The following is a 25,111-nucleotide window of genomic DNA, read 5'->3' as shown; positions in this document are numbered from 1 at the left end:
GATCATTATATTATAGTTCAGATTGTTAAGGATGCCGCGATGAATATTTTTATTCTTCATATTTTTTTACATAAAGCATTTTTATTGGGGAAAAGGTTTTTAGTGTTTATTTCTTCTTTTTTCCTTTTACTTATTTTGTTAAACAATTTATTAAAGTTTAAAAAAAAAAAAGTTCATTCTTTGCAACTAGGGGACTAGACTATGCAATTGGTTGATTGCTCATATAATAAACTGCAATACTTCTGTATCGTAGTGTATTCTGCCGGTCAGCATAATACAGACATGCATTCTATTAGGCCCGACCTCTACGACCTAGTAGAGTAGTGAGATGGCAGAACTGGGGATATTGTTAGACCATCGGCACCCCGCAATTGAGCCACGGGGGGGGGGGGGGGGTTGATGGGGTGAAAGATGTTACCAACTCAGTCTGTCTAACCACTTAGATGCTGCACTCAGCATTAACGATAGCATCTAAGGGGTTAAACGGACAGGATTGGAGTTATCTCCAATCCTGGCCATTAGAGCGAGTTGTCGCTATCTGTAATACAGCCGGCACCCTCAAGTAATGGTGCAGGCTCAGCTCCTGTACATGTACATGCCGCTCCCCCCACCCACCGACCGTTGATCGACAGATTTCTCCCTATTACTGTGCATAGGGAGAAATCTGTCAATTGGCGGAGGGAACGTCATCTCATGACGTCCGCTCATGACGGCAGCTCAACGGCGTGGCTCTTTTCTAGCTGGGGGATGCATGACAAACATCTTTTATATAAGGGGAGTTACTTCCAGCATAGTCAGGTAATTTGAATATGCGGACAGGATCGCTCTCGGGGACAATGCCACTGACAGCTACTTGAGGGTTTCACCGAGTGATGATCACTTACTAAAGGGCTGTTAATAATTGATGCAATCCCCTCATCATAGGCTGGTATATCTGTACCTGCAGCACCTACGGGCCTATTATTGGTTGAAGCACAGTGTCTTTTGAATCCTTTTTCATGTTCCTATTAGCCTGTACCTGTTGTGCATGTGTTTGTAGTTTGTCTATGTGAACTATATGCAGCGCGCATATGTGAACCTGCAATATGTTTGTGTCCACTTCGGCAATATGAACAACTATATGACATACTTGTGTCGCTGTTTTCATAAGTCCCATAGAACTGAATGGTAGTTACGGAAACAGCATAGCTCTCATGCTACGCTTCTGTAACTGTCATTCACTACTATGGAAGTTACGGAAACAGCGTAGTTCATCAAGCTATGCTGTTTCTGTAATTCATGGTCGGAAATCGTACTTTTCAGCTACAACACATAGCAGTACAACTATATGACATACTTGTGTATAAATTTCATGGGAGAAAGGCCCTTTTCAATACACGGTGTGTATATACTATATTGACAAACCTGTAGTCTTTATAATTTAGGGCAGCCGGTGATGTTTTTTCTGACCCGTTCGTAGTGGGTGTAGTGATTTGTATTTTATTGGTGTAAATTTCACGCATATATTACTTGGTGTTTCCTGTCTGGTTGAGCATACTCATTCTGGGCCTCCTGCCCCATTCCCCTATACCCCTTCCTTCTAAGTAATACCCCTAATAGGAGGTGTAGGCCCCTAATAGGTAGTATTTAGAGGTAGGACAGAGATTGGAGTCGCCCCTCTCATGTTGGTTGCTCTGACTAGACAGGGACACATTAGCGTGATAGTAGTGTATTCAATAGGGTTGTACCTGTCTTTTTATATTTTAAAATAGATGATTTGTGCCTTTTTACATGCTTAATTATCAAAAGTTATTCATTTATTGGTGGTCGTTTTCCTTAATTCGAAAAGTTGTCATAGACTTCCAGGAGAAGTAGCTTAGGCAACATTTTTTACTGTGGTCAGAGAAAATGGTGCAAATTTATGGCACAAATCTATGCCTGCTCATAACAGTCATTGAAAGATTTTTTTTCCTGTCAGAGAGGTCAAAATGCAGCAAATTTATGGAGAAGCCTACACTTTTTAATAAATGTGGTACAAATATCTTCAGCTACTGTACTCTCCCCACTTTGACTGGAGCAAAATACACTAGTCGTATTAAATGTGGGCCAATATGTTTGTGGTGTGACCCCAGTTCCTTTTTTTTCTTTTCAAAATTCAGCATGTGGCTTTTAGGGCGGTGGCTTTTAGGGCATTTTTTTACCCATCAACCTCAATTTAAGTGTTTTTTTTATTACATTTTGTGATGCACCGAACGACCATGTGTGATTCCAGCCTCAAGAATGGAAAGATGAACCAAAACACTTTTTTCAGATTTGCAGCAATTGATTTTCCCCTTAAAGATGAACGCTTTATATACTGTTTATCTAATGGGAACAGTTTTGGTGGTCTACCAGGTCTTGCACACTTATTTTAATTCCTCTGAATCTTTCAAAGATTTTTTTTTAAATTCCAGTTTTTCAAAGCACCAGTTTTTGTCTTTTTTTACTTATTTTTCGAAGAATTTCCCCTATTTGTAATATCCTCTGAAATATCTACTTTAGCACATGAGGAAGAAACTAGCAAAGAATAAATGCACATGAGAAAGAAATTAGCAAGGCAGCTGCGGTAACACCTTTTGTTGGAAAGACACAGCCCGATTCACAGCACCACAGAATTCAATGACAGACGACTGCGCTATTGATTCTGTCAAAAACTACTAAACCCTGTCACAACGGTGACAAACGGAAACCTTTAGCAACATTTCCATCACCATTGAGATCAATGGTAATGCAAACGGAAGCTACCGTTTTCGTTTGCCTTTCCGTTGAGGGGTTAACCCTACGGAAACCTCCGACTGAACCACTCAACGGAAGGGCAACGCTTATGTGAACAGGCCCTTATACGCAAAGGAATCTGAATTGTGCCTGTAAGATATGATGGAGTTTTAAATACTGGAAGTAGGCAGTTTGAGGGACTCCATGCTTGCACCAAAACACTTCAATCCCAGAGAAACATAACTAATTTTATACCATATTGTTTTAGAATTCAGGGAGTTAAAGTGGTAGACATTAAAACTCTTGTGGTCACCTAATAATCGCCATAGTGTGAATTAAGGCCAGGTTCCCACGTAGCGTAAACTCTATGGAATTTCCGCAACGTAATTCTGTGTGTAAATTCCGCAGCATTTACAGTAGCAGCAAAGCTAATGAGATTTAGAAAATCTCACGCCCACGCTGCAGAAAAAAAGACAGCGTAAACGATAATAAATTGACCTGTGGTGCGGAATTTAAATCTGGTGCAGAATTTAAATCTGGAGCATGTCGATTTATGCTGCGTTTGTGTTGATTTTCTGTTGCCGGTTTTCCCCATTGAATTCAATGGGGATGCAAAACCCGCAACAGAAAGCCAAGTGTTGCAACTTTTGCGACGGAATCGCAGCGAATCCGCTGCAAAAATCACAACTCAGGAAAAAAATAAATCATACTTACCCAGAACACCCAGCTTCTCCCTGCAATCCAGCCAGAAGAGAGGGAGCGGGTAAGCAGCGGAAATTTCGTCCGAAAAACTGCACCACAACGTGGTGTGCTTTTTCTGACGGAATGTGCTGCGGGTCCCAGGTTGGATACGCTGCTAAGTTTTTACACAGTATATTCGACCCGAGGGAACCCAGCCTAAAGCTATCTTCAGACGTTGCACATTTTTTCGAGGATTTTCGGTGCGGAAATCTGCAACAGTTTTCAATATAATAGTTACATAGTTAGTGCGGCTGAAAAAAGACACATGTCCATCAAGTTCAACCAAGGGAGGGGAAAAGGGAAGGGAAAAATTTCTACACATAGGAGCTAATATATTTTTGTTCTAGGAAATTATCTAAGCCTTTTTTAAAGCCATCTACTGTCCCTGCTGTGACCAGCTCCTGCGGTAGGCTATTCCATAGATTCACAGTTCTCACAGTAAAGAAGGCTTGTCGCCTCTGCAGGTTGAACCTTTTTTTCTCCAGACGGAGGGAGTGTCCCCTTGTTTTTTGAGGGGGTTTTACATGGAACAGGATTTCACCATATTTTTTGTATGTGCCATTAATATATTTATATAAATTAATCATGTCCCCCCTTAGTCGTCTTTTTTCTAGGCTAAATAGGTTTAATTATTTTAATCTTTCCTCATAACTTAGATTCTACATGCCCCTTATTAGCTTTGATGCTCTTCTTTGTATTTTTTCCAACTCCAGGGCATCCTTTCTATGAACTGGAGCCAGAACTGAACTGCTTATTCTAGATGAGGCCTCACTAATGCTTTGTAAAGTGGTAATATTACATCCCTGTCCCGCGAGTCCATACCTCTTTTAATACACGACAATATCCGGGTGGCCTTTGAAGCAGCTGATTGACACTACATGCTGTTATTTAGTTTATGATTTACAAGTACACCCAGATCCTTCTCAACAAGTGAATCCCCCAGTGTAGCTCCCCCTAGGACATATGATGCATGCAGGTTGTTGGTACCCAGATGCATTACTTTACATTTATCTACATTGAACTTCATTTGCCAACTGGATGCCCAAACACTTAGTTTGTTTAAATCCGCTTGCAATTCACGAACACCTTCCATAGACTGAACTATATTACATAGCTTGGTGTCATCTGCAAAAATAGAAATAGTGCTATTAATCCTATCCTCTATATCATTAATAAATAAGTTGAATAATAGTGGTCCCAGCACTGAACCCTGGGGTACACCACTTATAACCGGGGACCATTCAGAGTAAGAATCATTGACCACAACTCTCTGGATACGGTCCTTGAGCCAATACTCAATCCAATTACAAACTATATTTTCTAAACCTATAGTCCCTAATTTACCCATTGGACGTCTATGAGGGACAGTGTCAAATGCCTTTGCAAAGTCCAAAAACACTATACCCACAGCGGCCACTCTGTCTAGGCTTCTGCTCACCTCTTCATAAAAACATATCAGGTTAGTTTAACAACTTCTGTCCTTCGTAAAACCGTGCCAGCTGTCACTTATAATACTATTTTTTGTCACATAAACCTGTATATAGTCCCTCAATAGCCCCTCAAACATTTTACCCACGATGGATGTTAAGCTTACTGGTCTATAATTACCCGGGGAAGACCTAGAGCTCTTTTTTAAAATAGGCACCACATTTGCCCTGCGCCAGTCCCTTGGCACTATACCAGTCACTAGAGAATCTCTAAATATTATGAAGAGGGAGACAGAAATAACTGAACTAAGCTCTTTAAGAACTCTAGTGTGTAACCCATCTGGTCCCGGGGCCTTGTGCACATTTATTTAATTTAATTTAGCTTGAACCATATCTACATTCATCCAATTCAGTATATCAACTGATATATTAACAGCACTGGCAGAGGCTACATCAGCTGCTCTTTCTTCTGTTGTATTTACAGAGCTAAAGAACCCATTTAGTAACTCTGCCTTCTCTTGATCCCCTGTGACCAACTCCCCATTACCACTATCTAGGGGTCCTACATGTTCAGACCTTGGCTTTTTTGCATTTATATACTTGAAGAATTTTTGGGGATTTGTTTAACTATCCTTGGCCACCTGCCTTTCATTTTGTATTTTTACAGATTTTATTACCTTTTTACAGATTTTATTAAGCTCTTTATAATTTACAAAGGCTACAGCTGTACCCTCAGATTTGTATTTTTTAAATGCCCTTTTTTACAGAAGGTGTAAGTCATGTGGGATTTAATTTTAGTTGTTTATTCTTCTTACCTATAGGAATACATTTTGCACTATAATTACCCAAAGTAGATTTGAAAATATCCCATTTATAATTTGTCCCATTATTTGACATTAGTTCTTCATACTTATGGGGTTTTCAAAACTTCATCCACATGTAGCAGAAAAAAATCAGCAAACATTTTGGAATTCAGTAGCATGTCAATTCTGTTGCAATAATGTGCATATGCCGTGAATTTTCAGCCAAACATGCAGTGGAATAACTTCACTACGCGTGGCTTTACCTTACGCAGAGGCGTAGCTAGGTTCTCCTGCACCCAGGGCAAAGATTCAGATTGGCTCCCCCCCCCCCAACTTCTTTCCCGACATCTCCTTCCCCCTCACCGTGATTGCTTGCTCTACCAATCAATGAGGTGTAATGGTTTTTTCACTATTTTTTTAATGTAACTCGACCATAAAACTATTTTTACATTTTACAAGCGATATAGTTATATAAGGGACTTACCATAACAATAAATTAGAAGAACATGAATTAAAGAGGCCACACACAGCCCCTTGTAGATAATGCCACACACAGCTGCCTATAGGTAGTGCCATACACAGACCCCTTGTAGATAGCACCACACACAGGCCCCTGTAGAGAGCGCCACACACAGCCCCCTCTTGTATATAACACCACACAACCCCCTGTAGATAGTGCCACACACAGCTGATTGAAGATAGTACCACACACAGCTCCCCTCTTATATATAACTCCACACAGCCCCCCTCCTGTATATAACACCACACAACCCCCTGTAGATAGCTCCACACACAGCCCCCTTGTAGTTAACGCCACACAACCACCCTGTTGTAGATTGCACCACACAGCCCCCCTGTTGTAGATAATGACACACAGCCCCCCTTGTAAATAGCGCCACACACAGCCCCCTTTGTAGGTAGTGCCACACAAGCCCCCGCTTGTAGATAGTGCCACACAGTCCCCTTGTAGATAATGCCACACAGCCCCACTTGTATATAGCGCCACACAGCCCCTCCTTGTAAATAGTGCCACACTGACTCCCCTTGTAAAATAGCGCCACAGTGCCCCCCTTGTAAACAGCCACAGCCCCCTTGTAAATAGTGCCAAACACAGCCCCTTGTAGATAGCGCCATACACAGCCCCCCTTGTAAACAGCCCCAACACAGCCGTCCTTGTAGATAGTGCCACACACAGCCCGCTGCCCCCTTGTAGATAGCGGCACACTCCCCTCCCCTTTGTAAATAGCGCCACACTGACCCCCCTTGTAAAATAGCGCCACAGCGCCCCCCCTTATAAACAGCACCAACACAGGCCTCCTTGTATATAGTGCCACACACAGCCCGCCACCCCACTTGTAAATAGCACCACACTCCAGAGCGGAGAGCGGTACAGTAGCCTACCTCTACCACTCTCCGCTCTGCCTGGCGTGACTCACCGGAGGAGCCGAGGTGGTCATGTGGCGCAGGCAGCGGCGGAGTTCCTTCTGACTAGGGTCAGTGAGAGCCCGGGAGTGGACCAGTGAGGTCAGGTGACAGGTCAGGTGACTAGATTAGTCCACTCCCGGGCCGTCACAGACCCCAGTCAGAATGCCGCCGCATGAACTCCTGGCTTTTCCTAATGCTTATCGCTGCTGCTGGAGTCCGATATACAGGGCGCCTATCAGCAGCGATCTGCTATTGCGCCCCCCTTCCCTACCACCTAGTTGCGCCCGGGGCACATGCCCCACCTGCCCCACCCAGCTACGCAACTGCCTTAAGGCCGAGTTCCCACAGTGCAGATTTGCTGCAGATTTTGCCTGCATTTTGAAAGCCAAAACCAGATCTGGATCCAGGAAAGCAGACCAATAAGGCCTTTCTTTATATAATTATTCAGCTAATGTACCTTTCCTGGATTTGGCTTAAAAAATACATGCAAAATCTGCAGCAAATCTGCACTGTGGGAACCCAGCCTAAGGAGCGAGGTGTGAAAGATTATTAACATTATTCAATCAACAAGTGTTAAAGGGATTTTCCAATCAGGGACATATATGACCTATCCACAGGATATGTCATAAATGTCAGATAGATGTGGGTCCCACCTATGGGACCCGCACCTATCTGTAGAATGAAGCCCCGTAAACCCTATTCTACGATCTGTATTGTAGCTGAAAAGTGTGATTCCCGACCATGAATTACAGAAACAGTGTAGCTCGCTGAGCTACGCTGTTTACATAAGTCCCATAGAACTGAATGGTAGTTACGGAAACAGCATAGCTCTCATGATACGCTTCTGTAACTGTCATTCACTACTATGAGAGTTACGGAAACAGCGTAGTTCATCAAGCTATGCTGTTTCTGTAATTCATGGTCGGAAATCGTACTTTTCAGCTACAACACATAGCAGTACAACTATATGACATACTTGTGTATAAATTTCATGGGAGAAAGGCCCTTTTCAATACACGGTGTGTATATACTATATTGACAAACCTGTAGACTTTATAATTTAGGGCAGCCGGTGATGTTTTTTCTGACCCGTTCGTAGTGGGTGGAGTGATTTGTATTTTATTGGTGTAAATTTCACGCATATATTACTTGGTGTTTCCTGTCTGGTTGAGCATAGTCATTCTGGGCCTCCTGCCCCATTCCCCTATACCCCTTCCTTCTAAGTAATACCCCTAATAGGAGGTGTAGGCCCCTAATAGGTAGTATTTAGAGGTAGGACAGAGATTGGATCGCCCCTCTCAGGTTGGTTGCTCTGACTAGACAGGGACACATTAGCAGGATAGTAGTGTATTCAATAGGGTTGTACCTGTCTTTTTATATTTTAAAATAGATGATTTGTGCCTTTTTATATGCTTAATTATCAAAAGTTATTCATTTATTGGTGGTCGGTTTTCTTAATTCGAAAAGTTGCCATGGTCTTCAAGGAAACGTAGTTTAGGCAACATTTTTTAACTTTTATACACTGGAGAGAGAAGAGGAGCTTAGAGGCCATGTATTAAAATATTACTTTATTAACACATAATAACATACGTACAAAATACTTAAAAAGGTACAAAATGGACAAGACGACACTGTTATATTTCCAGTAAGAACACGTTATGAACAGACTACCTATAACATATGGGGAATAGTATCAGATTCACATAGAGATAACTATGAGGTATGGGTGGTAAATAATGTAGGAAGCACTGGTTTTCATGCCATGACACAGTGTCAATAGTGTTTACTGGTAGCAGAGCTATGATAACGTGCTAATGTATAAATCGTTCAAGAAACGAATGCAGCCACCCTTTCCCTCGGTTAGTAAAGAGTCTTACCCATTGGTGGTTAGTAGGAGAGTCTGACAGCCGTTCACCTCGCTTGTTGCTCACGGTGTTCCCGTGGGCAACTTCTCCATTTCCCTGGCTTCTTTGTACCCTTGTCTGTTTGTCTGTCGTGCACCTATTGAGTGTAGGGACCGTCGCCCAGTTGTACACCGTCGCCTAGGGCGGGTCGTTGCAAGTAGGCAGGGACTGAGTGGCGTGTAGATTAGGGCTCACTTGTCTGTTTCCCTACCCCGACATTACATAATCACAAGCCCATATACCTAGTCTACCCTGGTCCCTGAAACTACTATGGACCCCCTTGAGACCCTGGCTCAGCAAATGCAGGGCCTCTCCCTACAGGTCCAGGCCCTGGCTCAGAGGGACAACCAGCCTGATGCTGCCCTGGTAGTGCTCCTCACCTCACCTCTTAAACCCCACCTCAAGTTGCCTGACCAGTTCTCAGGGGACCGGAAGACTTTTTTCTCCTTTTGGGAGAGTTGTAGGCTCTATTTTCGCTTAAAGCCCCACTCCTCTGGTTCTGAGAGCCAGCGGGTCGGTATAATTATGTCCCGGCTCCAGGACGGGCCCCAAGAATGGGCCTTCTCCTTGGCTCCTGACGCCCCTGAACTTTCCTCCGTTGATCTTTTCTTTTCTGCTCTCGGGTTCATTTATGACGAGACTGACAAGACTGCCTTTGCCGAGAGTCAGCTGGTGACCTTACGTCAGGGTAAGAGACCTGTTGAGGAGTATTGTTCTGACTTTAGGAAGTGGTGTGTAGCTTCTCGGTGGAATGACCCTGCCTTAAGGTGCCAGTTTAGATTGGGTCTGTCGAACGCCCTGAAAGACCTGCTAGTTAGCTATCCCTCTTCTGACTCCCTAGATCAGGTTATTGCTTTAGCGGTACGACTTGACCGACGTCTCAGGGAATGATGACTTGAACGTGTTTGTGTTTTCTCCTCTGACTCCCCCATGATGCCTCCCGAGGTTCCGTTGCTTCGTTCTTCCACGGAAGACTCGGACTTACCTATTCAACTCAGGGCCTCCGTGTCCCCCCAACAACGTAGAGAGTTCCGCAGGAAGAATGGTCCCTGCTTCTACTGTGGGGATGACAAGCATCAAGTGAACAACTGTCCTAGGCGTAAGAATAAGCAGCCGGAAGAACTTCCGCGCCTAAGTGACCATCGGGGAGGAAATGTAATAAAATCTTGCTTCCCTTTCAGGTCTCTTTTGGTGGTAGGTCTGCTACCGGCAGTGCTTTCGTGGATTCAGGGTCTTCTGCTAATATTATGTCTGTGGAATTTGCTATGTCTCTAGCTATGCCATTGATTGATTTGCCTAAACCTGTCCCGGTAGTGGGTATCGAATCCACTCCTCTTGCTAATGGTTATTTTACACAGCATACCCCTGTTTTTGAACTCCTTGTGGGCTCCATGCATTTGGAGCAGTGCTCCGTACTGGTGATGCAGGGATTGTCGTCCGATTTGGTTTTAGGCCTTCCCTGGTTGCAGTTGCATAATCCCACTTTTGACTGGAATACTGGGGATCTTACCAAATGGGGTAATGAATGCATGACGTCATGTTTTCCTCTAAATTCTATTTCTCTCCCTGAGGAGGTGAACACTCTACCTGAGTTTGTTCAGGACTTCGCTGATGTTTTCTATAAAGAGGCCTCCGAAATGTTACCACCTCATAGAGAATATGATTGCACATTTGATTTGGTACCAGGAGCTAAGCTCCCTAAGGGTAGGATATTTAATCTCTCTTGTCCCGAACGTGAAGCCATGAGAGAGTATATCCAGGAATGCCTGGCCAAGGGTTACATTCGCCCCTCTACTTCTCCGGTAGGTGCTGGCTTCTTCTTCGTAGGGAAGAAGGATGGTGGTCTTAGGCCATGCATTGACTACCGAAACTTGAATAAGGTCACTGTAAGGAACCAGTATCCCCTTCCTTTGATTCCTGATCTCTTCAATCAGGTTCAGGGGGCCCAATGGTTCTCTAAGTTTGATCTACGGGGGGCTTATAACCTTATCCGCATCAAAGAGGGGGATGAGTGGAAGACTGCGTTTAACACGCCCGAAGGTCATTTCGAATACCTCGTCATGCCCTTTGGGTTGTGTAATGCTCCCGCGGTCTTCCAGAATTTCATAAATGAGGTTTTAAGAGACTACCTGGGGGTATTTCTTGTAGTGTACCTTGATGACATACTTGTGTTTTCCAAGGACTGGTCCTCCCACATTGAGCATGTCAGGAAGGTGCTCCAGGCCCTTCGGGAAAACAAACTGTTTGCTAAGACAGAAAAATGTGTGTTTGGGGTGCAGGAGATACCGTTTTTGGGTCAAATCCTCACTCCTCATGAATTCCGCATGTACCCCGCCAAGGTCCAGGCTGTGGCGGAATGGGTCCAACCTGCCTCCCTGAAGGCGTTACAGTGCTTCCTGGGGTTCGCTAATTATTACAGGAGATTTATTGCTAACTTCTCGGTCATCGCTAAGCCTCTTACGGACCTCACTCGCAAAGGTGCTGATCTCCTCTACTGGCCTCCTGAGGCTGTCCAGGCTTTTGAGGTCCTTAAGAAGTGCTTTATCTCGGCCCCAGTGCTGGTTCAGCCCAACCAAATGGAGCCATTTATCGTGGAGGTTGACGCGTTCAAGGTGGGAGTGGGGGCTGTCTTGTCCCAGGGTACCAGGTGCCTCACCCATCTCCGCCCCTGTGCCTACTTCTCCAGGAAGTTTTCGCCCACTGAGAGTAACTATGATATTGGCAACCGCAAACTCTTAGCCATTAAATGGGCATTTGAAGAGTGGCGCCACTTCCTGGAGGGGGCTAGGCACCAGGTAACGGTCCTTACCGAACACAAGAATCTGGTTTTCCTAGAATCTGCCCGGAGGCTAAACCCGAGACAAGCTCGATGGGCGTTATTTTTTACCAGATTCAACTTTTTGTTCACCTATAGGGCTGGGTCTACAAATATTAAGGCTGATGCACTGTCGCGTAGCTTAATGGCCAGACCTCCTTCGGAGGAAGATCCTGCTTGTGTTTTGCCTCCAGGTATAATCATTTCCTCTATTGATTCTGATTTAGTCTCTGAAATTGCGGCTGATCAAGGTTCAGCTCCCGGGAACCTTCCTGAGAACAAGCTGTTTGTTCCCCAGCAATTCCGGCTAAGGGGACTTAGGGAAAATCATGACTCTGCACTATCTGGCCATCCAGGCATCCTGGGTACCAAGCACTTCATTGCCAGAAACTATTGGTGGCCTGGGTTGCTTAAAGACGTTAAGGCCTACGTCGCCGCTTGTGAAGTTTGTGCTAGGTCCAAGTCTCCCAGGTCCAGACCAGCGGACTTACTATGTTCTTTGCCTGTTCCCCAGAGACCTTGGACCCATATCTCCATGGATTTCATCACCGATTTGCCTCCATCTCAAGGCAAGTCGGTGGTGTGGGTTGTAGTAGAGCGCTTCAGTAAGATGTGCCACTTTGTGCCCCTCAAAAAACTACCCAATGCTAAGACGTTAGCTACCTTGTTTGTCAAACACATCCTGCGTCTCCATGGGGTCCCTGTCAATATTGTTTCTGACAGAGGGGTACAATTTGTTTCATTGTTTTGGAGAGCCTTCTGTAAAAAGTTGGAGATTGATTTGTCCTTCTCCTCTGCCTTCCATCCTGAAACTAATGGCCAAACTGAGAGGACTAATCAGTCTCTAGAACAATATTTAAGGTGTTTTATCTCTGACTGTCAATATGATTGGGTCTCATTCATTCCCCTCGCCGAATTTTCCCTTAATAACCGGGTCGGTAACTCGTCAGGGGTCTCCCCCTTTTTCTGTAATTTTGGGTTTAATCCACGGTTCTCCTCCGTTTCACCTGGTAGTTCCAACAATCCCGAGGTAGATTTCGTTCATAGGGAACTGTGCACAGTCTGGGCCCAGGTTCAGAAGAACCTAGAGGAGTCCCAGAGCATACAAAAGACTCAGGCAGATAGAAGACGTTCTACTAACCCCTTGTTTGTGGTCGGGGATCTGGTGTGGCTATCGTCAAAAAATTTGCGCCTTAAAGTCCCGTCCAAGAAGTTTGCTCCCCGGTTTATAGGGCCATACAAGGTCATTGAAGTCCTTAACCCTGTCTCCTTCCGACTGGAGTTGCCCCCGTCTTTTCGAGTACACAACGTGTTTCATACCTCCCTCCTTAAACACTGCTCCCCGTCCTTGGCTCCCTCGAGGAAACCTCCGGTCCCTGTTCTCACCCCTGAGGGGGTAGAATTCGAGGTGGCCAAGATTGTGGACAGCAGGATGGTCCAAGGCTCCCTCCAGTACCTGGTCCATTGGAGGGGATACGGGCCTGAGGAGAGGACTTAGGTACCCGCCCGGGATGTTCACGCTGGGGTATTGCTCAGGAGGTTCCACCTTCGTTTCCCCAATAAACCAGGTCCACCTAGAAAGGGTCCGGTGGCCCCTCATAAAAGGGGGGGTACTGTAAAGGATCTGCCAGATACAACTTCTGTGTCGACGCCCATAGGTAATCAGTCTGCACCTGCTTCTATGTCTGTGAGACGGACTCCATCTTCCACCACCCAGGATGGCAGGCTTAGGAGTGGGAGAGCCTATCACAGCCTGGCCAGACGGAGCTAGCTCCCGCCCTCTGTCTATTTATACCTGCCTTTCCTGTTCCTCCTTTGCTTGTGATTCTTCTCTGTTGGTTTACTGGCCCTGCTGCAGCTTCTTGAACTACTGATCCTCTGCTTGTGATTGACCTTGGCTTTTCTGATCACTCTTCTGCTCTGCGTTTTTGTACCTCGCTCATCTCCTGGTTTGACTCGGCTCGTTCACCTCGCTTGTTGCTCACGGTGTTCCCGTGGGCAACTTCCCCATTTCCCTGGCTTCTTTGTACCCTTGTCTGTTTGTCTGTCATGCACCTATTGAGTGTAGGGACCGTCGCCCAGTTGTACCCCGTCGCCTAGGGCGGGTCGTTGCAAGTAGGCAGGGACTGAGTGGCGGGTAGATTAGGGCTCACTTGTCTGTTTCCCTACCCCGACATTACAACTGTACTCTCCCCACTTTGACTGGAGCAAAATACACTAGTCGTATTAAATGTTGGCCAATATGTTTGTGGTGTGACCACAGTTCCTTTTTTTTCTTTTCAAAATTTTTCATGTGGGTTTTAGGGCAGTGGCTTTTAGGGAATTTTTTTTACCCATCAACCTGAATTTAAGAGTTTCCCCTATTTGTAATATCCTCTGAAATATCTACTTTAGCACATGAGGAAGAAACTAGCAAAGAATAAATGCACATGAGAAAGAAATTAGCAAGGCAGCTGCGCTAATACCTTTTTTTTGGAAAGACACAGCCCGATTCACAGCACCACAGAATTCAATGACAGGCGACTGCGCTATTGATTCTGTCAAAAACTACAGAACCCTGTCACAACGGTGACAAACGGAAACCTTTAGTAATGTATCCATCAACATTGAGATCAATGGTAATGCAAACGGAAGCTAACGTTTACGTTTGCCTTTCCGTTGAGGGGTTAACCCGATGGAAACCACCGACGGAAACCTCAACGGAAGGGCAATGTTGATGTGAACAGGCCCTTATACACAAAGGAATCTGAATTGTGCCTGTAAGATATGATGGAGTTTTAAATACTGGAAGTAGGCAGTTTGACGGACTCCGTGCTTAACTTAACTGATTTTATACTATAGAATGTTCTCAGCGCGCACACTCCACAACACAATGGACATTTGTTTTAGAATTCAGGGAGATAGAGTGGTAGACAGTAATACCCTTGTGGTCACCTAATAATCACCATAATGTGAATTAAGGCCAGGCTCCCACGTAGCGTAAACTCTGTGGAATTTCCGCAACGTAATTCTGTGTGTAAATTCTGCAGCATTTACAGAAGCAGCAAAGCGAATAAGATTTAGAAAATCTCACTCCCACGCTGCAGAAAAAAAGACAGCGTAAACGTTAATAAATTGACCTGCGGTGCAGAATTTATATCTGGAGCATATACCGACTTATGCTGCATTTGTGTTGATTTTCTGTTGCCGGTTTTCCCCATTGAATTCAATGGGGATGCAATACCCGCAACAGAAAGCCGTGTTGTGACTTTTGCGGGCGGAAGCGGCGTTCACATTAAATGAAGCGTCATCCCAGGAGGATGAAACACAGACTCCCAGGTAAGTTTATTTTTTTCTGAGTTCCGTTTTTTGCGGCGGGATCGCTGCGTATCCACCGCAAAAAATCCCGCAACAGATATGCAGCGTTTAGGTAAAGACAATTGACATGCTGCAGAATGAACTTTCGCACCACAGGTCAATTACACCGCATTCCAAATTATTATGCAAATGTTATTTTTCGCTGATTTTCCTAAATAGTCAATTGAAATGACAGTCAGTATAATCTTCAAGCCATCAACCGTTGGAGTATAATGTGAATTTTATTGAACAAATCTCCTAATGAAAAAGATTTTTTTTTTAGAAATAAAAAACTCAAAATGCACTGTTTCAAATTATTATGCACAACGGAGATCAAAACATTTTAAAGGTTGTAAAGAGAAATAAAATGGTAATTTGTTGAATTTTCAGCATCAGGAGGTCATATTTACAGAAATTAAAAGCTCTTTCAATCAAAAAAAACTTAGCAGGCCAAGTTACATGTTAACATAGGACCCCTTCTTTGATATCACCTTCACAATTCTTGCTTCCATTGAATTTGTGAGTATTTGGACAGTTTCTGCTTGAATATCTTTGCAGGATGTCAGAATAGCCTCCCATAGCTATTGTGTTTGATGTGAACTGCCTCCCACCCTCATAGATATTTTGCTTGAGGATGCTCCAAAGGTTCTCAATAGGGTTGAGGTCAGGGGAACATGGGGGCCACACCATGAGTTTCTCTCCTTTTATGCCCATAGCAGCCAATGACACAGAGGTATTATTTGCAGCATGAGATGGTGCATTGTCATACATGAAGAAAATGTTGCTACGGAAGGCACGGTTCTTCTTTTTGTACCACGGAAGAAAGTGGTCAGTCATAAACTCTACATACTTTGCAGAGGTCATTTTCACACCGTCAGCGACCCTAAAGGGGCCTACCACCTCTGTCCCCATGATTCCAGCCCAAAACATGACTCCGCCACCTCCTTGCTGACGTTGCAGCCTTGTTGGGACATGGTGGCCATTCACCAACTATCAACTACTCCATCCATCTGGACTATCCAGGGTTGCATGGCACTCATCAGTAAACAACACGGTTTGAAAATTTGTATTCATGTATTTCTGAGCCCACTGCAACCGTTTCTGCTTGTGAGAATTGTTTAGGGGTGGCCGAATAATAGCTTTATGCACACTTGCAAACCTCTGGAGGATCCTTCACCTTGAGGACTCCAGAGGCACCAGCGGCTTCAAATACTTGTTTGCTGCTTTGCAATGGCATTTTAGCAGCGGCTCTCCTAATCCTATTAATTTGTCTGGCAGAAACCTTCCTCATTATTCCTTTATCTGAACGAACCCGTCTGTGCTCTGAATCAGCCACAAATATTTTCACAGTACGATGATCACGCTTAAGTTTTCTTGAAATATCAAATGTTTTCATACCTTGTCCAAGGTATTGCACTATTTCACGCTTTTCGGCAGCAGAGAGATCCTTTTTTTCTTTCCCATATTGCTTGAAACCTGTGGCCTGCCTAATAATGTGGAACGTCCTTCTTAGGGCATGCCCAGACGTGGCGGATTTCTTCCGCAACTGTCCGCATCAATGCCGCACAGAATCTGCGTTGCAGATTCTGTTGCGGATCTGCCCAAAATGGGCATTAAATTGATGCGGACTAGCCGCTGCGTATTGAGGTGAAAGTACTTCTCTTCTCTCTATCAGTGCAGGACAGCACAGGACAGCACTTTCCCTAGTGAAAGTAAAATAATTTCATACTTACCGGCCGTTGTCTTGGTGACGCGTCCCTCTTTCGGCATCCAGCCCGACCTCCCTGGATGAGGCGGCAGTCCATGGGACCGCTGCAGCCTGTGATTGGCTGCAGCCGTCACTTAGACCGAAACGCCATCCTGGGAAGCCGGACTGGAGGAAGAAGCAGGGAGTTCTCGGTAAGTATGAACTTCTATTTTTTATACAGGTTGATGTATATTGTGATCGGTAGTCACTGTTCAGAGTGCAGAAACAGTTACTGCCAATCGCTTAACTCTTTCAGCACCCTGGACAGTGACTATTTACTGACGTCGCCTAGCAACGCTCCCGTAGTTACTGGTGCACACACGTAGTGACCCGTAATTATGGGTGCACACACGTAGTCACCCGTAATTACGGGAGCCCCATTGACTTCCTCAGTCTGGCTGTAGACCTAGAAATACACATAGGTTCAGCCAGAATGAAGAAATGTCATGTTAAAAAACCAATACGCTCCGCAGCACACATAACATCTACATTACATCTGCGGACTTCATTGCGGAATTTTGAATCTCCATTGAAGTCAATGGAGAAATTCCGCAATGAGTCCGCAACCAGTCCGCCACACGTCCGCAACGATCATTGTATGATGCGGACACCAAATTCCGCACCGCAGCCTATGCTCCGCAGCGGAATTGTCCGCAACGTGCAAACGAACTCAACCACAAAGCTGTGGAAGGCAATGGAGAAACGGGTCCGCTGCGGATTTCCGCTGCGGAGTGTCCGCAGCGGAATTCCAGAGCAAATCCGCTACGTCTGGCCATGCCCTTAAAGGCATGGTGTCGCCCCAAAAACATGTTTTTTTTTAAAAATTTAAACATTTAGTGTGTGGGTGATTAAACATTGTTCAAATTTTTTTTATTTTTTTCGCGAGTCAGGAAATATTATAAAATTTTTCAAATTTATAATACTACCCATTTTTGGTCACTAGATGGAGCTAGTTGGAGCTAGTTCCCAAAATTGCAGCATTGCAACATTGGGTTAAAAGCTCTCGCTCTAGTGAGCTCTCAGCATCCCCCCCTCCTTTATCCTAGCTAGTGCCGGGATAAACGAGGGGTTTGAAAGGTTTAACCTCCTACACTGTGTGTCGCCATTTTTTGAGGTAACCCACAGTGTAGTAGGTTTACATACAGTAGTAAACACACACAAACACTAACATACATTGAAATCGCTTACCTGCTCCTGCCGCCGCGGCTCCCTCCGGCCCGTCCGCTCCCTTTGCTGCCGCTGTTCCATGTGCACAAGTCCGGAAGCCGCGACCGGAAGTAGTAATATTACAGTCCGGCCGCGACTTCCGGTCCACAGGAAAATGGCGCCGGACGGCGCCAATTTCGAATAGGACTGTGTGGGAGCGGCGCATGCGCAGTTCCCACACAGACGCCGTACACGGACGTGAATGGGACGGGAGCCGTTCACAGTCCCTATGGGACTGTGGCTGCCGTACTCCATGTCTGTGTGTGTCGTTAATCGACACACACAGAAATGGAACAAAAAATGGCAGCCCCCATAGGGAAGAAAAAGTGTAAAAATAAGAAACAGTAAAACACAAACACACAAATGAATATAAACGTTTTTATTACAGCACTAACATCTTTAACATATTAAAAAATTATTTGCCATGACACTGTTCCTTTAAGTAGTTTTCCTTTGATTGGTCACACCTGGAAAACTAATTATCGCAGGTGTCTGAGATTGATTACAATGAGCCAAAGAGCCCTAAGACACAATACCATCCATGAGTTTAATTGAAAAACTAATAATTAAATGTTTATGATACTTAAATCCAATGTGCATAATAATTTGGAACACGGTGTAAATACTGAGCGGAAAAAAACGCTCAGAAATTGACCTGTGGTGCGGAATTTTATGCTGCAGCACGTCAATTGTATTTGCGTAAATGCTGCTTATTTGTTGCAGGTTTCCCCTATTGAATTCAATGGGGAGGTAAAACCCGCAACAAGTAGCAGTTATTGTTTTTTTTTGCAGCAGGTTTGCAGCAATTCCACCGAAAAAATCAGAGAAAAAAAGAAATCTTATAATCACAGGCTGCAGCGGTCTCCTGGGATGAAACGTCATCCCAGGAGGCCAGCCTGCTAGCAGGCCAGTTAAGTGCTGCAGTTTTCTGGGACTCTCCGGAGATGACAATGCTGCCTTAGCATAAGGGAATGTTCGGACGTGGCGGACATTTTCTGCTGCAGATTTTGATGCAAATTCGTAGCAATTACGCATTGAATCTAATGCAAAATTTGCATATGTGAGGATTCATACAAACGTGGCAGATTTTGCAGCGAATCTGCCGCACGTTCTAGCCTTTGCATTGCAAAGGCTGAAATAAGCAGTAAAAATCTGCTACTTCTCCGTAACAGACTGAGCATGCTGCAGAATGTAAATTCCACACCGCAAGCTATTTTCCTCACTGTTGTTTTCTGCAACGTCTGCACTAAGTAAACTAGAAAACTTTAGAAACCCAAGAAACCCCCATTTTTCATAACCAGTCAGATACAATAAAGCAGCAGCAGCCCAGCATTACCAGGGTGGGACGGCCCCCAGTTTTTGGGCTTTCCCAGCCTAGTAATTCTGGCCTGCAGCTGCCCCAGTACCGGACCATCAGTTCAGATGGTGAGGTACTGGATCGTACATGGCTCTTCCCAGCACGCCTGGTGGCGGTGGGTACCAGGGTAATAATGGGGGGTTAGTGTTAGCCTCTTCACCGGCTAACCCTAAGCCGCGTCTTAGTAATGAACGCTGTCTATCAGACAGCCACCATTACTAAGACAGTAGTAATAAAGTAAAAAAAAAAACAAAGACACACAAAAAAAATATTTTATTGAAATAAAAACCCCCGCACAACCCTCGTTAACCAATTTATTGAAAAAAAAACCCGCCATCATCGAAGTAGTCCTCGAATCCGACGTAGTTCAATGACCGAACCTTTAAAAAAAACAAAAAAAAAAACATTAGTAACATTAATAAGTAAAAAAGCTAAACTTCTATCATACTTGCCTTCCTGGGTCTGTGACAGTAAACTAAGCAGATGACAGCTCTTAGCTTTTAATGGTTAATTTACATCACGTGGTCCCATGTTACCTCCGTTCATTGGCTTACTTTTAAAAGTAGGCCAATGAACTTAGGTAACCGGCCACCACATGATGTAAACTAACCAATGACAGCTTAGAGTTGGCACTGTTTAGTTTACTGAGCCTTTACTGAGCTTACTGAGCCTGGCGCAGGATCACCAGAGATGCGCCAGAATTTTTCCACATATCGGGTGCGTGTGCCACTGTAAAGCTAGTGCGGGGACTCCTTCAGATACAAAGGAATCCCTGCACTAGGAGTTACTAGCAGCGGCGGAACTCAGCAATAAAGTTTCCGTTGATGCAGGCCTGGTCTTTTCTCATCAGGCCTGCATCATTTATCTCATCGTACCGCATGTGCCACTAGAAAGCAAAGCACCAAATGATGAGGAAGGGAACTAATGGTTCCAGGGGCGTAACTAGGAAAGACTGGGCCCCATAGCAAACTTTTGACTGGGGCCCCCCTCCCCTGGGTGTCCCACAACCCCCCCTTGTAGATAGTGCCTTTTTTACAGCCCCCCTGTAGATAACGCCATACAGCCCCCTCTGTAGATAGCGCCATACATCCCCCTGTAGATAACGCCATACAGTCCCCCCTGTAGATAACGCCATACAGCCCCCCTGTAGATAACGGCATACATCCCCCTGTAGATAACGCCATACATCCCCCTGTAGATAACGCCATACATCCCCCTCTGTAGATAGCGCCATACATCCCCCTGTAGATAACGCCATACAGCCCGCTGTAGATAACGCCATACCGCCCCCTGTAGATAACGCCATACAGTCCCCCCTGTAGATAACGCCATACATCCCCCTGTAGATAACGCCATACAGCCCCCTCTGTAGATAGCGCCATACATCCCCCTGTAGATAACGCCATACAGTCCCCCCTGTAGATAACGCCATACAGCCCCCCTGTAGATAACGCCATACATCCCCCTGTAGATAACGCCATACATCCCCCTGTAGATAACGCCATACAGCCCCCTCTGTAGACAGCGCCATACATCCCCCTGTAGATAACTCCATACAGCCCCCTGTAGATAACGCCATACAGCCCCCTTTGTAGAGAACGCCATACAGCCCCGCCTGTAGAGAACGCCATACAGCCCCCCCTGTAGGGAATGCCATACAGCCCCGCCATGTAGGGAACGCCATACAGCCCCCCCTGTAGGGAACGCCATACAGCTTCCCCCCTCCCAAAAAAATGCGACCTACAGTGTGTCCTACAAAAGACATGTATCCCCTATCCACGGGATAGGGGATACATGTGTGATCACTGGCAGCGATAAGGAGAACGGGGGACCGAAAGTCCCCCGAAGTTCTCCATGACTAACCTGACTTCCGGCGTCTGCGCAGCTCAATAAAAATGAAAGGAGCGCTGGTCACGCATGCGCACAAGCGCGACCGGCGCTCCATTCATTTCTACGGAGCTGCCGACGCAGACCCCGGAAGTCCGAGGTTTGTGATGGAGAACTTCAGGGGACTTTCAGTCCCCCGTTCTCCCTATCAATGCCAGCGATCACACATGTATCCCCTATCCTGTGGATAGGGGATACATGTATTTTGTTTAATGGCAGAGCGGGGAGATACCTCCCTGCTCTGCCGTAGTCGTATTCAGTGGAGTCGCGCTGTAGCAGCCATAGAGGCTGCTAGTGGAGCCTCTGGCCATGGTGGGGGCCCGTGGCGGTTGGCGACACGGGCCCCCTCAAGCCAGGGGGCCCCGTAGCAGCCGCTACGGCTGCTACGGCGGTAGTTACGCCACTTAATGGTTCCCTTGTTTCACCTGCGCTTTTAATTGTATCTGCTTCCTAAGGACGCGGATACAATTGAATACAGTGCATTACATTAGGGTTGTCACGATACCAGAATTTGGACTTCGATACTGATACTTTGTGTAGTATTGCGATTCTCAATACCAAAACGATACTTTGCCAACAACAAAAAAAAAAAAGTGCTTCCATTTTTTGATGTAAGGCACTTGGTGTGATTAATTTTTAACCTCCACGTGCCTCATATTAATAGTAATTAACCCCATTGTGTTTCTCACAGTCATAATGGACAAGATTGGGTTAATTTGGGAGGTACATGATAGGGTTAATTACTATTAGTGAGAGGCACATGGAGGTATCAAATTTATAATGCCTCGTGTCTCACATTAATAAGTGGAAGAAAGCAGTTTTTATTTATTTTCTTACAGTGTACACATTATGAATGACACTATAAATTTGTTGTGCAGGTTATTACGGTCGCGACAAGACCGAAAGTGTGTATATTTTATGTATTGAGACTTATTTTATGGTTTATTGTAAAACCTGTGTGTGTGTATTTTTTTTTTAATTTTTATTTAACAATATTTTATGTTTACTTTTTTATGTACTTGCATATATCTATATGCCAGTACATTAGCCTGTGTACTGATAGTACACAGGCAGTTGTTAAGACATACCCCTAGTCCTTCAATGGACCCTGGGCTTTGCCCATATATTGTATGTCCCTCAATCTCGTCTGTGACTCGATCAAAGGGGCATCCCCCCTTCGCATTTTCCCCTTGAATGTTGCGGTCAGCTTTCATCGCAGCATTCAGGGGAATAGTGGCAGAGATGAGCGGTTTCTCTGATCTCCGCCGCTAGAGCAGGGCTGTGGCTGTGTACGGCCATTGCCCCACTCCTGACAATAAGTGTGTGTGTGTGTGTGTGTGTGCGTGCGTGCGTGCGTGCGTGCGTGCGTGCGTGCGTGCGGTGAGCATGAGGTGATGCGGCCGGCGCTGCACTAATGAGCGGTAGCATCAGCACTGAAGACAGAATATGGGGTTGTTTTGCAAAGCGCCCACCATGTTCTCTGTCTTCAATGCCGGCACTTATTAGTGCAGCGCCGGCCGCATCACCTCATGCTGACCGCGCTCACACACTTGTTGTCAGGAGTGGGGCAATGGCTGCCTGTATTACACATGTATTACACAGCCGCAGCCCCGCTCTGACTACATTCATGTATTACGATACTAAGCTGTGCAGCCTCACAGCTTAGTATCGAAATACATTAATTAACGGTATTGAACAGTTTGAGGGTGCACGGCATCCAAATAGTATTGATGCATCGTGCAACCCTACATTACAATACACAGAACATGTACTAATACTTACCTGACCTGCTGCGGTGCCCTTCTGTCCTACTCTGCCGTCCGTTTCCCTACAGAGCTTCTTAGACTGAGTCTAAGACACGCCCACTGTTCTCGGATTGGCCACAGCTGCTCACGTAAGCAGTTTTGGCCAATCCATTAACAGAGAGCGTGTCTTACAGCCTAAGGAGCGCTGGTGAAGCGCACCCCCCCCCCTGCCCTGTGAGTGACCTGACAGCTGGCCAGTCAGGTCATGAGTTACGTTTTTAATTTAAAAAAAAAAAGAGATTCTCCAGCCGCTCCCCCCCCCTGCTGGACGCCCTAGGCACTGCACCCCCATTGCCTAGTGATAAATATGGCCCTGAAAATCTTGATGGTTGTCTTTTTTTCAATGGTACTAATTATGTAACTATGTTTTATTGCAGCCAATAATAGCAACTCAAATTGTTCTGTAATAATGAAGACAAGAAACGCGAAAGTAGAAATTTTTTTGATGACCCTACTCATATGCATCTTTATTTTTGGAACAATATTCAACTCACTTGCTATCTGGGTTTTCTGCTTTAAAATGAAGAAGTGGACTGAGACAAGAGTATTCATGATGAGCCTTCTTTTTAGCGATTGCTGCCTGTTGCTTACTCTTCCATTCCGTATTTACAACACTCAATATGAATGGAATTTGGATATCACGTTGTGCGATGCGCTACGTTTTTCTTATTTTTTTAACACATACATGGGCATTGCCGTCATCACTTTAATATCTGTAGACAGATATGTGGCTATAAAGTTTCCAATGAGAGCAAGAACTGTACGCTCACCAAAGAAGGCAGCATTGGCTTGTTTGATTATTTGGTTGCTCCTTATAGCAACACGTCTCTACCTCGAGCTTGCCACAAATTTAGGATTCAGAGACTCATCATTTTGTTTCCGAAAAGTGACAACAAGACCTTTAAAGAGAGCTTTGTATTTTACTGTTCTTGGGTCTTGTATCCCAATGGTCATACTGATTTTCTGCTCAACACAAATTATAAGTACCCTAAAGAAGAAGGAGAAGATGAGCATGAATGAAGAAAAGGACATTGCAAAAACCATCAGCATAGTAAAAACTAATCTGGCAATTTTCCTGTTTTGCTTTTTGCCCCTTAGTATTGGAAATATTGTAAGGTTTGTTATTGAATCCACAAGTGTAGATTGCTTACTTTTAAAGAAGATTAATGATATTGTCCATATCACACAAGGCCTTAGTGACCTTAACTGCTGCCTTGATAGCATCTGCTATTACTTTGTGGCAAAGGAATTCTGGGAAAAAGCTTCACTCTTTCCAAGATTCAAAAAACAACTAATCCAGGACCTAACACACGAGTCTAGTATATAGAAAGTAAAGGATTGTGTCTAGTATGAAATACTGACAAAGGTTTAGGGGTTTAATATGATTGTACCACTATAGGTCACCTAATACTTCCATACACTTTGGATACATTGGTCATACAGATTGATCCATGCAACACACTGAGATAGTCTCTGTCTGCATTTATGTTTCAGAATTGGTTTAATACATATTTAGCAGGTTTGAAGGTATGGTACCATGTTAGACTCTTATAGCATCTCTGTCTTACGTTGCAGTATGCAAATGTTATAATCATTAATTTATTACAGTATTTTTGCCTATATTTTTCTCAGCAGTGTTTTCTATTCCAGTGTGTGAACTATTGATTTTATATATATATATATATATATATATATATATATATATATATATATGCATACACAAGTGTAAATACATTAGCATCTTTTATATGCATATGAACATAGTAGTGGCGCTTTGGGTTCTGAGACTAAATCCAATGGAAGAAAGTCCAGTAATGCTGATTTACTCAGGTCTTTAAATGTGTATTACATAAATAGATTATTGATCCAGGGCCAATAATCCGAAGCCCAATAATATCACTAATAAATTAAGTATTCAACCATCA

General features: G+C 44.6%; 1 protein-coding gene across 1 annotated transcript in view; it reads left to right on the top strand.

Moving 5' to 3' along the window:
* Positions 1–24,638, top strand: part of LOC142760440 (G-protein coupled receptor 35-like) — a 30,896-nt gene extending 6,258 nt beyond the window's left edge. Inside the window, exon 2 of the mRNA XM_075863630.1 lies at positions 23,564–24,638. Coding sequence (XP_075719745.1) covers positions 23,564–24,513 — 950 coding nt within the window. The 3' untranslated portion in view covers positions 24,514–24,638. The remainder of the gene's footprint in view (positions 1–23,563) is intronic.
* Positions 24,639–25,111: the final 473 nt, after the last annotated feature.

Source organism: Rhinoderma darwinii, chromosome 4, assembly GCF_050947455.1.
Source record: "Rhinoderma darwinii isolate aRhiDar2 chromosome 4, aRhiDar2.hap1, whole genome shotgun sequence".
NCBI classification, from domain to species: Eukaryota; Metazoa; Chordata; class Amphibia; order Anura; family Rhinodermatidae; genus Rhinoderma; species Rhinoderma darwinii.
The sequence above is the reverse complement of the archived record's forward strand: the minus strand, read 5'-3'. Positions and strand labels throughout refer to the sequence as shown.